Genomic DNA, 15,083 nt, shown 5'->3' on the forward strand with positions numbered 1-15,083 from the left:
CTCCCTGATGGCTGGTCTGTACCCTTGGTATTTGGGGTGGGGACCTCCCGACTGAACTCCCTGATGGTCGGTCTGTACCCTTGGTATTTGGGAATGGGGACCTCCCGACTGAACTCCCTGATGGTCGGTCTGTACCCTTGGTATTTGGGGTGGGGACCTCCCGACTGAACTCCCTGATGGTCGGTCTGCACCCTTGGTATTTGGGGTGGGGACCTCCCGACTGAACTCCCTGATGGCTGGCCTGCACCCTTGGTATTTGGGAATGGGACCTCCCGACTGAACTCTCCTGATGGCTGGTCTGCACCCTTGGTATTTCGGGTGGGGACCTCCCGACTGAACTCCCTGATGGCTGGCCTGCACCCTTGGTATTTGGGAATGGGACCTCCCGACTGAACTCCCTGATGGCTGGTCTGCACCCTTGGTATTTGAGGTGGGGACGTCCCGACTGAACTCCCTGATGGCTGGTCTGCACCCTTGGTGTCAACCTGCTTTTTTCTTCCACCAGATTCGTTGTCATCTCCAGCTTGTTCCGCCATGCCCGTTTTTCATACTCCCACTTCTACCTGACCTCCTTTATCGATTCACCCACTCTGTGTCTCCTGTATGTCTTTGAATTCTCTCATTTTACAATCCTTTTGTCTCCTGCTAACAACTCCCATTCATATAGAGCCTTTAAAACATCCCACGGCGCTTCACAGGAGCGATTATCAAACAAAATTTGACATTGAGCCATATAAGGAGATATTAGGACAGGTGAGCTAGGTTTTAAGAAGCATCTTAAAGGGGTAGAACGGCAGAGAGGTTTAGGGAGGGAATTTCCAGAGCTCAGAGCCTAGGCAGCTGAAGGCACGGCCGCCATTGGTGGAGCGATTAAAATCGGGGATGGACAAGAGGCCAGAATTGGAGGAGGTTACAGAGATCTCGGAGGGTCGTAGGGCTGGAGGAGGTTACAGAGATCTCGGAGGGTTGTAGGGCTGGAGGAGGTTACAGAGATCTCGGAGGGTCGTAGGGCTGGAGGAGGTTACAGAGATCTCGGAGGGTTGTAGGGCTGGAGGAGGTTACAGAGATCTCGGAGGGTTGTAGGGCTGGAGGAGGTTACAGAGATCTCGGAGGGTCGTAGGGCTGGAGGAGGTTAGAGATCTCGGAGGGTCGTAGGGCTGGAGGAGGTTACAGAGATCTTGGAGGGTCGTAGGGCTGGAGGAGGTTACAGAGATCTCGGAGGGTTGTAGGGCTGGAGGAGGTTACAGAGATCTCGGAGGGTCGTAGGGCTGGAGGAGGTTACAGAGATCTCGGAGGGTCGTAGGGCTGGAGGAGGTTACAGAGATCTCGGAGGGTCGTAGGGCTGGAGGAGGTTACAGAGATCTCGGAGGGTTGTAGGGCTGGAGGAGGTTACAGAGATCTCGGAGGGTCGTAGGGCTGGAGGAGGTTAGAGATCTCGGAGGGTCGTAGGGCTGGAGGAGGTTACAGAGATCTCGGAGGGTCGTAGGGCTGGAGGAGGTTACAGAGATCTCGGAGGGTCGTTGGGCTGGAGGAGGTTACAGAGATCTCGGAGGGTCGTAGGGCTGGAGGAGGTTACAGAGATCTCGGAGGGTCGTAGGGCTGGAGGAGGTTACAGAGATCTCGGAGGGTTGTAGGGCTGGAGGAGGTTACAGAGATCTCGGAGGGTTGTAGGGCTGGAGGAGGTTACAGAGATCTCGGAGGGTTGTAGGGCTGGAGGAGGTTACAGAGATCTCGGAGGGTTGTAGGGCTGGAGGAGGTTACAGAGATCTCGGGGGGGTTGTAGGGCTGGAGGAGGTTACAGAGATCTCGGAGGGTTGTAGGGCTCGAGGAGGTTACAGAGATCTCGGAGGGTTGTTGGGCTGGAGGAGGTTACAGAGATCTCGGAGGGTCGTAGGGCTGGAGGAGGTTACAGAGATCTCGGAGGGTCGTAGGGCTGGAGGAGGTTACAGAGATCTCGGAGGGTCGTAGGGCTGGAGGAGGTTACAGAGATCTCGGAGGGTCGTAGGGCTGGAGGAGGTTACAGAGATCTCGGAGGGTCGTATGGCTGGAGGAGGTTACAGAGATCTCGGAGGGTTGTAGGGCTGGAGGAGGTTACAGAGATCTCGGAGGGGTGTAGGGCTGGAGGAGGTTACAGAGATCTCGGAGGGGTGTAGGGCTGGAGGAGGTTACAGAGATCTCGGAGGGTCGTAGGGCTGGAGGAGGTTACAGAGATCTCGGAGGGTCGTAGGGCTGGAGGAGGTTACAGAGATCTCGGAGGGTTGTAGGGCTGGAGGAGGTCACAGAGATCTCGGAGGGGTGTAGGGCTGGAGGTGGTTACAGAGATCTCGGAGGTTCGTAGGGCTGGAGGAGGTTACAGAGATCTCGGGGGGTTGTGGGGCTGGAGGAAGTTACAGGGATCTCGGAGGGGTGTAGGGCTGGAGGAGGTTACAGAGATCTCGGAGGGTTGTAGGGCTGGAGGAGGTTACAGAGATCTCGGAGGGTTGTAGGGCTGGAGGAGGTTACAGAGATCTCGGAGGGTCGTAGGGCTGGAGGAGGTTACAGAGATCTCGGGGGGTTGTAGGGCTGGAGGAGGTTACAGAGATCTCGGAGGGTTGTAGGGCTGGAGGAGGTTACAGAGATCTCGGAGGGGTGTAGGGCTGGAGGAGGTTACAGAGATCTCGGAGGGGTGTAGGGCTGGAGGAGGTTACAGAGATCTCGGAGGGGTGTAGGGCTGGAGGAGGTTACAGAGATAGGGAGGGCCGAGACCACGGAGGGATTTGAAAACAAGGATGAGAATTTTAAAATCGAGGTGTTCCCGGACCGGGAGCCAATGTCGGTCAGCGAGCACAGGGGGTGATGGGGGAACGGGACTTGGTGTGAGTTGAATGTGCTTATGTCACTTCTGCCATTTAACCATGACCAAGCACTTTATGGGCCATTCTATGTCTTTCCTGTATGTGTCCTTTTATTTTTACTTTTCCACTCCTTTTGCCCCCTTGTTCTGTTCCTTTTGACATGCTTTACACCTGTAATATCTTCCAGCCCCGAGGGAGAGTCTATGATCACAAATGTTGACTGAGTCTCTGCCTCTCCACAGACACTGCCTGACCTGCTGAGTGTTTGAAAGGATTCCTTCTGACGGCTGTGCTGCGTGCTGGTGTGTGCCCTCCGGTGTGTGTTGCTGCTAACTTTCGTCTCTCTTACAGTGGCAGTGACAGCGTGGAGTACGATGACTCCAGCTCCTCCTACTCCTCCCTGGGAGACTTTGTGAGTGAGATGATGAAGTGTGACATCAAAGGGGACACGCCCAGTGAGTACCCAATGTGACGACATTAACACCCGTGCACTCGGCACCCCCGGGGCGAGCCAGCCCTCCACACCCTGCCACGAGTCACGTGCTCTCCGTCCCCACTGCGCTGCTGTGCCGCGCAGATAATGCCAGTTCCGGCGCAGAGTGCCAGCTGCCAGCCTGCCCCTCGGCGAGGTGATGGAGTCGGAGATTCTAGACTGTGAAGGGAATTGATGAAACTTACTCGGGTCAATTATTCACCGTGGTAATGGGCTTGTGAGTTACAAATGAGGACGGTGCAGGTAAATAGGGAAGTCAGGAGGGACTTGTTCACCCAAACGGGAACCCAGATAAGGAATTGGTTACCAGGGAAGGACATGGAAGTGGACAGTGTAAATGGGGTTGAGAGATGAACAGATGTGTTCCGGAGAGAGAAGGGATTGGGGGATATGGGGGATATGGGGGGGTATGGGGATTGGGGGATATGGGGATTGGGGGATGTGGGGGGGGTATGGGGATTGGGGGATGTGGGGGGAGTATGGGGATTGGGGGATGTGGGGGGGTATTGGGATTGGGGGATGTGGGGGGGGTATGGGGATTGGGGGATGTGGGGGGGGTATGGGGATTGGGGGATGTGGGGGGGGTATGGGGATTGGGGGATGTGGGGGGGGTATGGGGATTGGGGGATGTGGGGGGGGTATGGGGATTGGGGGATGTGGGGGGGGTATGGGGATTGGGGGATGTGGGGGGGGTATGGGGATTGGGGGATGTGGGGGGGGTATGGGGATTGGGGGATGTGGGGGGGGTATGGGGATTGGGGGATGTGGGGGGGTGTGGGGATTGGGGGATGTGGGGGGGGCGTAGGTGGAATTGGGGGATGTGGGGGGGGTATGGGGATTGGGGGATGTGGGGGGGCTATGGGGATTGGGGGATGTGGGGGGGGGTGGGGATTGGGGGATGTGGGGGGGGTGGGGATTGGGGGATGTGGGGGGGCGTAGGTGGAATTGGGGGATGTGGGGGGGCGTAGGTGGGATTGGGGGATGTGGGGGGGCGTAGGTGGGATTGGGGGATATGGGTGAGTAGGTGGGATTGGGGGATGTGGGGGGGCGTAGGTGGGATTGGGGGATGTGGGGGGGCGTAGGTGGGATTGGGTGATAGTGGGGGGGCGTAGGTGGGATTGGGGGATATGGGTGAGTAGGTGGGATTGGGGGATGTGGGGGGGCGTTGGTGGGATTGGGGGATGTTGGGAGGGGGGTAGGTGGGATTGGGGAATGTTGGGGGGGGTAGGTGGGATTGGGGAATGTTGGGGTAGGTGGAATGAAGGGATAGTGGGGGGAAGTGCGGCCATGACGTAGATTGGAGGTGGAGCTGAATGAGGGAATGCTGGAACAGAACGTGCCTCGTGAGTTGTCACGGTGTGTTTGTGAACATGCCTCGTGAGTTGTCACGGTGTGTTTGTGGACGTGCCTCGTGAGTTGTCACGGTGTGTTTGTGAACGTGCCTCGCCAGTTTTCACGGTGTGTTTGTGGACGTGCCTCGCCAGTTGTCACGGTGTGTTTGTGAACGTGCCTCGTGAGTTGTCACGGTGTGTTTGTGGACGTGCCTCGTGAGTTGTCACGGTGTGTTTGTGGACGTGCCTCGCCAGTTGTCACGGTGTGTTTGTGGACGTGCCTCGCCAGTTGTCACGGTGTGTTTGTGAACGTGCCTCGCCAGTTGTCACGGTGTGTTTGTGAATGTGCCTCGTGAGTTGTCACGGTGTGTTTGTGAACGTGCCTCGTGAGTTGTCACGGTGTGTTTGTGGACGTGCCTCGTGAGTTGTCACGGTGTGTTTGTGGACGTGCCTCGTGAGTTGTCACGGTGTGTTTGTGGACGTGCCTCGTGAGTTGTCACGGTGTGCTTGTGGGCGTGCCTCGTGAGTTGTCACGGTGTGCTTGTGAACGTGCCTCGTGAGTTGTCACGGTGTGCTTGTGAACGTGCCTCGCCAGTTGTCACGGTGTGTTTGTGAACGTGCCTCGCCAGTTGTCACGGTGTGTTTGTGAACGTGCCTCGTGAGTTGTCACGGTGTGTTTGTGGACGTGCCTCGTGAGTTGTCACGGTGTGTTTGTGGACGTGCCTCGTGAGTTGTCACGGTGTGTTTGTGGACGTGCCTCGTGAGTTGTCACGGTGTGTTTGTGGACGTGCCTCGTGAGTTGTCACGGTGTGTTTGTGGACGTGCCTCGTGAGTTGTCACGGTGTGTTTGTGGACGTGCCTCGTGAGTTGTCACGGTGTGTTTGTGGACGTGCCTCGTGAGTTGTCACGGTGTGTTTGTGGACGTGCCTCGTGAGTTGTCACGGTGTGTTTGTGAACGTGCCTCGCCAGTTGTCACGGTGTGTTTGTGAACGTGCCTCGCCAGTTGTCACGGTGTGTTTGTGAACGTGCCTCGTGAGTTGTCACGGTGTGTTTGTGAACGTGCCTCGTGAGTTGTCAGTGTGTTTGTGGACGTGCCTCGCCAGTTGTCACGGTGTGTTTGTGGACGTGCCTCGTGAGTTGTCAGTGTGTTTGTGAACGTGCCTCGTGAGTTGTCAGTGTGTTTGTGGACGTGCCTCGTGAGTTGTCACGGTGTGTTTGTGGACGTGCCTCGTGAGTTGTCACGGTGTGTTTGTGAACATGCCTCGTGAGTTGTCACGGTGTGTTTGTGAACGTGCCTCGTGAGTTGTCACGGTGTGTTTGTGGACGTGCCTCGTGAGTTGTCACGGTGTGTTTGTGAACGTGCCTCGCAAGTTGTCACGGTGTGTTTGTGAACGTGCCTTGCCAGTTGTCACGGTGTGTTTGTGAACGTGCCTCGTGAGTTGTCACGGTGTATTTGTGAACGTGCCTCGTGAGTTGTCATGGTGTGTTTGTGAACGTGCTTCGCCAGTTGTCACGGTGTGTTTGTGAACGTGCCTTGCCAGTTGTCACGGTGTGTTTGTGAACGTGCCTCGTGAGTTGTCACGGTGTGTTTGTGGACGTGCCTCGTGAGTTGTCACGGTGTGTTTGTGAACGTGCCTCGCCAGTTGTCACGGTGTGTTTGTGAACGTGCCTCGTGAGTTGTCACGGTGTGTTTGTGAACGTGCCTCGTGAGTTGTCACGGTGTGTTTGTGGACGTGCCTCGCCAGTTGTCAGTGTGTTTGTGAACGTGCCTCGTGAGTTGTCACGGTGTGATTGTGGACGTGCCTCGTGAGTTGTCACGGTGTGTTTGTGGACGTGCCTCGCCAGTTGTCACGGTGTGTTTGTGAACGTGCCTCGTGAGTTGTCACGGTGTGTTTGTGAACGTGCCTCGCCAGTTGTCACGGTGTGTTTGTGGACGTGCCTCGTGAGTTGTCACGGTGTGTTTGTGGACGTGCCTCGCCAGTTGTCACGGTGTGTTTGTGGACGTGCCTCGTGAGTTGTCAGTGTGTTTGTGGACGTGCCTCGCCAGTTGTCACGGTGTGTTTGTGGACGTGCCTCGTGAGTTGTCACGGTGTGTTTGTGAACGTGCCTCGTGAGTTGTCACGGTGTGTTTGTGGACGTGCCTCGTGAGTTGTCAGTGTGTTTGTGGACGTGCCTCGTGAGTTGTCACGGTGTGTTTGTGAATGTGCCTCGCCAGTTGTCACGGTGTGTTTGTGGACGTGCCTCGCCAGTTGTCACGGTGTGTTTGTGGACGTGCCTCGTGAGTTGTCACGGTGTGTTTGTGAACGTGCCTCGCCAGTTGTCACGGTGTGTTTGTGGACGTGCCTCGCCAGTTGTCACGGTGTGTTTGTGAACGTGCCTCGTGAGTTGTCACGGTGTGTTTGTGGACGTGCCTCGACAGTTGTCACGGTGTGTTTGTGAACGTGCCTCGTGAGTTGTCACGGTGTGTTTGTGAACGTGCCTCGTGAGTTGTCACGGTGTGTTTGTGGACGTGCCTCGCCAGTTGTCACGGTGTGTTTGTGAACGTGCCTCGCCAGTTGTCACGGTGTGTTTGTGGACGTGCCTCGTGAGTTGTCACGGTGTGTTTGTGAACGTGCCTCGCCAGTTGTCACGGTGTGTTTGTGGACGTGCCTCGTAAGTTGTCACGGTGTGTTTGTGAACGTGCCTCGCCAGTTGTCACGGTGTGTTTGTGGACGTGCCTCGTGAGTTGTCACGGTGTGTTTGTGAACGTGCCTCGCCAGTTATCACGGTGTGTTTGTGGACGTGCCTCGTGAGTTGTCAGTGTGTTTGTGAACGTGCCTCGCCAGTTGTCACGGTGTGTTTGTGAACGTGCCTCGCCAGTTGTCACGGTGTGTTTGTGGACGTGCCTCGTGAGTTGTCACGGTGTGTTTGTGGACGTGCCTCGTGAGTTGTCACGGTGTGTTTGTGGACGTGCCTCGTGAGTTGTCACGGTGTGCTGTGGACGTGCCTCGTGAGTTGTCACGGTGTGTTTGTGGATGTGCCTCGTGAGTTGTCACGGTGTGTTTGTGGACGTGCCTCGTGAGTTGTCACGGTGTGTTTGTGGACGTGCCTCGTGAGTTGTCACGGTGAGTTTGTGGACGTGCCTCGTGAGTTGTCACGGTGTGTTTGTGGACGTGCCTCGTGAGTTGTCACGGTGTGTTTGTGGACATGCCTCGTGAGTTGTCACGGTGTGTTTGTGGACGTGCCTCGTGAGTTGTCACGGTGTGTTTGTGGACGTGCCTCGCCAGTTGTCACGGTGTGTTTGTGAACGTGCCTCGTGAGTTGTCACGGTGTGTTTGTGAACGTGCCTCGTGAGTTGTCACGGTGTGTTTGTGGACGTGCCTCGCCAGTTGTCACGGTGTGTTTGTGAACGTGCCTCGCCAGTTGTCACGGTGTGTTTGTGGACGTGCCTCGTGAGTTGTCACGGTGTGTTTGTGAACGTGCCTCGCCAGTTGTCACGGTGTGTTTGCGGACGTGCCTCGTGAGTTGTCACGGTGTGTTTGTGAACGTGCCTCGTGAGTTGTCACGGTGTGTTTGTGAACGTGCCTCGTGAGTTGTCACGGTGTGTTTGTGAACGTGCCTCGCCAGTTGTCACGGTGTGTTTGTGGACGTGCCTCGTGAGTTGTCACGGTGTGTTTGTGAACGTGCCTCGCCAGTTGTCACGGTGTGTTTGTGAACGTGCCTCGCCAGTTGTCACGGTGTGTTTGTGAACGTGCCTCGTGAGTTGTCACGGTGTGTTTGTGAACGTGCCTCGTGAGTTGTCACGGTGTGTTTGTGAACGTGCCTCGTGAGTTGTCACGGTGTGTTTGTGAACGTGCCTCGCCAGTTGTCACGGTGTGTTTGTGAACGTGCCTCGTGAGTTGTCACGGTGTGTTTGTGAACGTGCCTCGTGAGTTGTCAGTGTGTTTGTGGACGTGCCTCGCCAGTTGTCACGGTGTGTTTGTGGACGTGCCTCGTGAGTTGTCAGTGTGTTTGTGAACGTGCCTCGTGAGTTGTCAGTGTGTTTGTGGACGTGCCTCGTGAGTAGTCACGGTGTGTTTGTGGACGTGCCTCGTGAGTTGTCACGGTGTGTTTGTGAACGTGCCTCGTGAGTTGTCACGGTGTGTTTGTGAACGTGCCTCGTGAGTTGTCACGGTGTGTTTGTGGACGTGCCTCGTGAGTTGTCACGGTGTGTTTGTGAACGTGCCTCGCCAGTTGTCACGGTGTGTTTGTGAACGTGCCTCGCCAGTTGTCACGGTGTGTTTGTGGACGTGCCTCGTGAGTTGTCACGGTGTGTTTGTGAACGTGCCTCGCCAGTTGTCACGGTGTGTTTGTGAACGTCCCTCGCCAGTTGTCACGGTGTGTTTGTGAACGTGCCTCGCCAGTTGTCACGGTGTGTTTGTGAACGTGCCTCGCCAGTTGTCACGGTGTGTTTGTGAACGTGCCTCGTGAGTTGTCACGGTGTGTTTGTGAACGTGCCTCGTGAGTTGTCACGGTGTGTTTGTGAACGTGCCTCACCAGTTGTCACGGTGTGTTTGTGAACGTGCCTCGCCAGTTGTCACGGTGTGTTTGTGGACGTGCCTCGTGAGTTGTCAGTGTGTTTGTGAACGTGCCTCGTGAGTTGTCAGTGTGTTTGTGGACGTGCCTCGTGAGTTGTCACGGTGTGTTTGTGGACGTGCCTCGTGAGTTGTCACGGTGTGTTTGTGAACGTGCCTCGTGAGTTGTCACGGTGTGTTTGTGAACGTGCCTCGTGAGTTGTCACGGTGTGTTTGTGGACGTGCCTCGTGAGTTGTCACGGTGTGTTTGTGAACGTGCCTCGCCAGTTGTCACGGTGTGTTTGTGGACGTGCCTCGTGAGTTGTCACGGTGTGTTTGTGGACGTGCCTCGTGAGTTGTCACGGTGTGTTTGTGGACGTGCCTCGTGAGTTGTCACGGTGCCTTTGTGGACGTGCCTCGTGAGTTGTCACGGTGTGTTTGTGGACGTGCCTCGTGAGTTGTCACGGTGTGTTTGTGGACGTGCCTCGAGAGTTGTCACGGTGTGTTTGTGGACGTGCCTCGTGAGTTGTCACGGTGTGTTTGTGAACGTGCCTCGCCAGTTGTCACGGTGTGTTTGTGAACGTGCCTCGCCAGTTGTCACGGTGTGTTTGTGAACGTGCCTCGCCAGTTGTCACGGTGTGTTTGTGAACGTGCCTCGTGAGTTGTCACGGTGTGTTTGTGAACGTGCCTCACCAGTTGTCACGGTGTGTTTGTGAACGTGCCTCGTGAGTTGTCACGGTGTGTTTGTGAACGTGCCTCGTGAGTTGTCACGGTGTGTTTGTGGACGTGCCTCGTGAGTTGTCACGGTGTGTTTGTGAACGTGCCTCGTGAGTTGTCACGGTGTATTTGTGAACATGCCTCGTGAGTTGTCACGGTGTATTTGTGAACGTGCTTCGCCAGTTGTCACGGTGTGTTTGTGAACGTGCCTCGCCAGTTGTCACGGTGTGTTTGTGAACGTGCCTCGTGAGTTGTCACGCTGTGTTTGTGAACGTGCCTCGTGAGTTGTCACGGTGTGTTTGTGGACGTGCCTCGTGAGTTGTCACGGTGTGTTTGTGAACGTGCCTCGCCAGTTGTCACGGTGTGTTTGTGAACGTGCCTCGCCAGTTGTCACGGTGTGTTTGTGAACGTGCCTCGTGAGTTGTCACGGTGTGTTTGTGAACGTGCCTCGTGAGTTGTCAGTGTGTTTGTGAACGTGCCTCGTGAGTTGTCACGGTGTGTTTGTGGACGTGCCTCGCCAGTTGTCACGGTGTGTTTGTGAACGTGCCTCGTGAGTTGTCACGATGTGTTTGTGAACGTGCCTCGCCAGTTGTCACGGTGTGTTTGTGGACGTGCCTCGTGAGTTGTCACGGTGTGTTTGTGGACGTGCCTCGCCAGTTGTCACGGTGTGTTTGTGGACGTGCCTCGTGAGTTGTCACGGTGTGTTTGTGAACGTGCCTCGCCAGTTGTCACGGTGTGTTTGTGAACGTGCCTCGCCAGTTGTCACGGTGTGTTTGTGAACGTGCCTCGCCAGTTGTCACGGTGTGTTTGTGGACGTGCCTCGTGAGTTGTCACGGTGTGTTTGTGAACGTGCCTCGTGAGTTGTCACGGTGTGTTTGTGAACGTGCCTCGTGAGTTGTCACGGTGTGTTTGTGAACGTGCCTCGCCAGTTGTCACGGTGTGTTTGTGGACGTGCCTCGTGAGTTGTCATGGTGTGTTTGTGAATGTGCCTCGCCAGTTGTCACGGTGTGTTTGTGGACGTGCCTCGCCAGTTGTCACGGTGTGTTTGTGGACGTGCCTCGTGAGTTGTCACGGTGTGTTTGTGAACGTGCCTCGCCAGTTGTCACGGTGTGTTTGTGGACGTGCCTCGCCAGTTGTCACGGTGTGTTTGTGAACGTGCCTCGTGAGTTGTCACGGTGTGTTTGTGGACGTGCCTCGCCAGTTGTCACGGTGTGTTTGTGAACGTGCCTCGCCAGTTGTCACGGTGTGTTTGTGGACGTGCCTCGCCAGTTGTCACGGTGTGTTTGTGGACGTGCCTCGCCAGTTGTCACGGTGTGTTTGTGGACGTGCCTCGTGAGTTGTCACGGTGTGTTTGTGAACGTGCCTCGTGAGTTGTCACGGTGTGTTTGTGAACGTGCCTCGTGAGTTGTCACGGTGTGTTTGTGAACGTGCCTCGCCAGTTGTCACGGTGTGTTTGTGGACGTGCCTCGTGAGTTGTCACGGTGTGTTTGTGAACGTGCCTCGCCAGTTGTCACGGTGTGTTTGTGGACGTGCCTCGTGAGTTGTCACGGTGTGTTTGTGAACGTGCCTCGCCAGTTATCACGGTGTGTTTGTGGACGTGCCTCGTGAGTTGTCAGTGTGTTTGTGAACGTGCCTCGCCAGTTGTCACGGTGTGTTTGTGGACGTGCCTCGTGAGTTGTCACGGTGTGTTTGTGGACGTGCCTCGTGAGTTGTCACGGTGTGTTTGTGGACGTGCCTCGTGAGTTGTCACGGTGTGTTTGTGGACGTGCCTCGCGAGTTGTCACGGTGTGTTTGTGGACGTGCCTCGCGAGTTGTCACGGTGTGTTTGTGGACGTGCCTCGCCAGTTGTCACGGTGTGTTTGTGGACGTGCCTCGTGAGTTGTCACGGTGTGTTTGTGGACGTGCCTCGCGAGTTGTCACGGTGTGTTTGTGAACGTGCCTCGCCAGTTGTCACGGTGTGTTTGTGAACGTGCCTCGCCAGTTGTCACGGTGTGTTTGTGAACGTGCCTCGCCAGTTGTCACGGTGTGTTTGTGAACGTGCCTCGCCAGTTGTCACGGTGTGTTTGTGAACGTGCCTCGTGAGTTGTCACGGTGTGTTTGTGAACGTGCCTCGTGAGTTGTCACGGTGTGTTTGTGAACGTGCCTCACCAGTTGTCACGGTGTGTTTGTGAACGTGCCTCGTGAGTTGTCACGGTGTGTTTGTGAACGTGCCTCGTGAGTTGTCAGTGTGTTTGTGGACGTGCCTCGCCAGTTGTCACGGTGTGTTTGTGGACGTGCCTCGTGAGTTGTCAGTGTGTTTGTGAACGTGCCTCGTGAGTTGTCAGTGTGTTTGTGGACGTGCCTCGTGAGTTGTCACGGTGTGTTTGTGGACGTGCCTCGTGAGTTGTCACGGTGTGTTTGTGAACGTGCCTCGTGAGTTGTCACGGTGTGTTTGTGAACGTGCCTCGCCAGTTGTCACGGTGTGTTTGTGAACGTGCCTCGCCAGTTGTCACGGTGTGTTTGTGAACGTGCCTCGTGAGTTGTCACGGTGTGTTTGTGAACGTGCCTCACCAGTTGTCACGGTGTGTTTGTGAACGTGCCTCGTGAGTTGTCACGGTGTGTTTGTGAACGTGCCTCGTGAGTTGTCAGTGTGTTTGTGGACATGCCTCGCCAGTTGTCACGGTGTGTTTGTGGACGTGCCTCGTGAGTTGTCACGGTGTGTTTGTGGACGTGCCTCGTGAGTTGTCACGGTGTGTTTGTGAACGTGCCTCGTGAGTTGTCACGGTGTGTTTGTGAACGTGCCTCGCCAGTTGTCACGGTGTGTTTGTGGACGTGCCTCGTGAGTTGTCACGGTGTGTTTGTGAACGTGCCTCGCCAGTTGTCACGGTGTGTTTGTGGACGTGCCTCGTGAGTTGTCACGGTGTGTTTGTGGACGTGCCTCGCCAGTTGTCACGGTGTGTTTGTGGACGTGCCTCGCCAGTTGTCACGGTGTGTTTGTGGACGTGCCTCGTGAGTTGTCACGGTGTGTTTGTGAACGTGCCTCGTGAGTTGTCACGGTGTGTTTGTGAACGTGCCTCGTGAGTTGTCACGGTGTGTTTGTGAACGTGCCTCGCCAGTTGTCACGGTGTGTTTGTGGACGTGCCTCGTGAGTTGTCACGGTGTGTTTGTGAACGTGCCTCGCCAGTTGTCACGGTGTGTTTGTGGACGTGCCTCGTGAGTTGTCACGGTGTGTTTGTGAACGTGCCTCGCCAGTTATCACGGTGTGTTTGTGGACGTGCCTCGTGAGTTGTCAGTGTGTTTGTGAACGTGCCTCGCCAGTTGTCACGGTGTGTTTGTGGACGTGCCTCGTGAGTTGTCACGGTGTGTTTGTGGACGTGCCTCGTGAGTTGTCACGGTGTGTTTGTGGACGTGCCTCGCGAGTTGTCACGGTGTGTTTGTGGACGTGCCTCGCGAGTTGTCACGGTGTGTTTGTGGACGTGCCTCGCCAGTTGTCACGGTGTGTTTGTGGACGTGCCTCGTGAGTTGTCACGGTGTGTTTGTGGACGTGCCTCGCGAGTTGTCACGGTGTGTTTGTGAACGTGCCTCGCCAGTTGTCACGGTGTGTTTGTGAACGTGCCTCGCCAGTTGTCACGGTGTGTTTGTGAACGTGCCTCGCCAGTTGTCACGGTGTGTTTGTGAACGTGCCTCACCAGTTGTCACGGTGTGTTTGTGAACGTGCCTCGTGAGTTGTCACGGTGTGTTTGTGAACGTGCCTCGTGAGTTGTCACGGTGTGTTTGTGAACGTGCCTCACCAGTTGTCACGGTGTGTTTGTGAACGTGCCTCGTGAGTTGTCACGGTGTGTTTGTGAACGTGCCTCGTGAGTTGTCAGTGTGTTTGTGGACGTGCCTCGCCAGTTGTCACGGTGTGTTTGTGGACGTGCCTCGTGAGTTGTCAGTGTGTTTGTGAACGTGCCTCGTGAGTTGTCAGTGTGTTTGTGGACGTGCCTCGTGAGTTGTCACGGTGTGTTTGTGGACGTGCCTCGTGAGTTGTCACGGTGTGTTTGTGGACGTGCCTCGTGAGTTGTCACGGTGTGTTTGTGGACGTGCCTCGTGAGTTGTCACGGTGTGTTTGTGAACGTGCCTCGTGAGTTGTCACGGTGTGTTTGTGAACGTGCCTAGTGAGTTGTCACGGTGTGTTTGTGGACGTGCCTCGTGAGTTGTCACGGTGTGTTTGTGAACGTGCCTCGCCAGTTGTCACGGTGTGTTTGTGGACGTGCCTCGTGAGTTGTCACGGTGTGTTTGTGGACGTGCCTCGTGAGTTGTCACGGTGTGTTTGTGGACGTGCCTCGTGAGTTGTCACGGTGTGTTTGTGGACGTGCCTCGTGAGTTGTCACGGTGTGTTTGTGGACGTGCCTCGTGAGTTGTCACGGTGTGTTTGTGGACGTGCCTCGAGAGTTGTCACGGTGTGTTTGTGGACGTGCCTTGTGAGTTGTCACGGTGTGTTTGTGAACGTGCCTCGCCAGTTGTCACGGTGTGTTTGTGAACGTGCCTCGCCAGTTGTCACGGTGTGTTTGTGAACGTGCCTCGCCAGTTGTCACGGTGTGTTTGTGAACGTGCCTCGTGAGTTGTCACGGTGTGTTTGTGAACGTGCCTCACCAGTTGTCACGGTGTGTTTGTGAACGTGCCTCGTGAGTTGTCACGGTGTGTTTGTGAACGTGCCTCGTGAGTTGTCAGTGTGTTTGTGGACGTGCCTCGCCAGTTGTCACGGTGTGTTTGTGGACGTGCCTCGTGAGTTGTCAGTGTGTTTGTGGACGTGCCTCGTGAGTTGTCACGGTGTGTTTGTGGACGTGCCTCGTGAGTTGTCACGGTGTGTTTGTGAACGTGCCTCGTGAGTTGTCACGGTGTGTTTGTGAACGTGCCTCGTGAGTTGTCACGGTGTGTTTGTGGACGTGCCTCGTGAGTTGTCACGGTGTGTTTGTGAACGTGCCTCGCCAGTTGTCACGGTGTGTTTGTGAACGTGCCGCGCCAGTTGTCACGGTGTGTTTGTGAACGTGCCTCGTGAGTTGTCACGGTGTATTTGTGAACGTGCCTCGTGAGTTGTCACGGTGTGTTTGTGAACGTGCTTCGCCAGTTGTCACGGTGTGTTTGTGAACGTGCCTGGCCAGTTGTCACGGTGTGTTTGTGAACGTGCCTCGTGAGTTGTCACGCTGTGTTTGTG

At 55.7% G+C, this 15,083-nt stretch overlaps 1 protein-coding gene across 1 annotated transcript in view; it reads left to right on the forward strand.

The window, feature by feature from the left end:
* The window catches only part of LOC137328106 (MAP kinase-activating death domain protein-like), a gene marked incomplete at its 5' end in the record, with an annotated part of 176,831 nt that overhangs the window by 18,501 nt on the left and 143,247 nt on the right, over window positions 1-15,083 (forward strand). The window contains one exon of the mRNA XM_067994288.1: window positions 3,186-3,289. Coding sequence (XP_067850389.1) covers window positions 3,186-3,289 — 104 coding nt within the window. The remainder of the gene's footprint in view (window positions 1-3,185; window positions 3,290-15,083) is intronic.

This window comes from Heptranchias perlo, chromosome 12 (genome assembly GCF_035084215.1).
Source record: "Heptranchias perlo isolate sHepPer1 chromosome 12, sHepPer1.hap1, whole genome shotgun sequence".
In the NCBI taxonomy this organism is placed as follows: Eukaryota; Metazoa; Chordata; class Chondrichthyes; order Hexanchiformes; family Hexanchidae; genus Heptranchias; species Heptranchias perlo.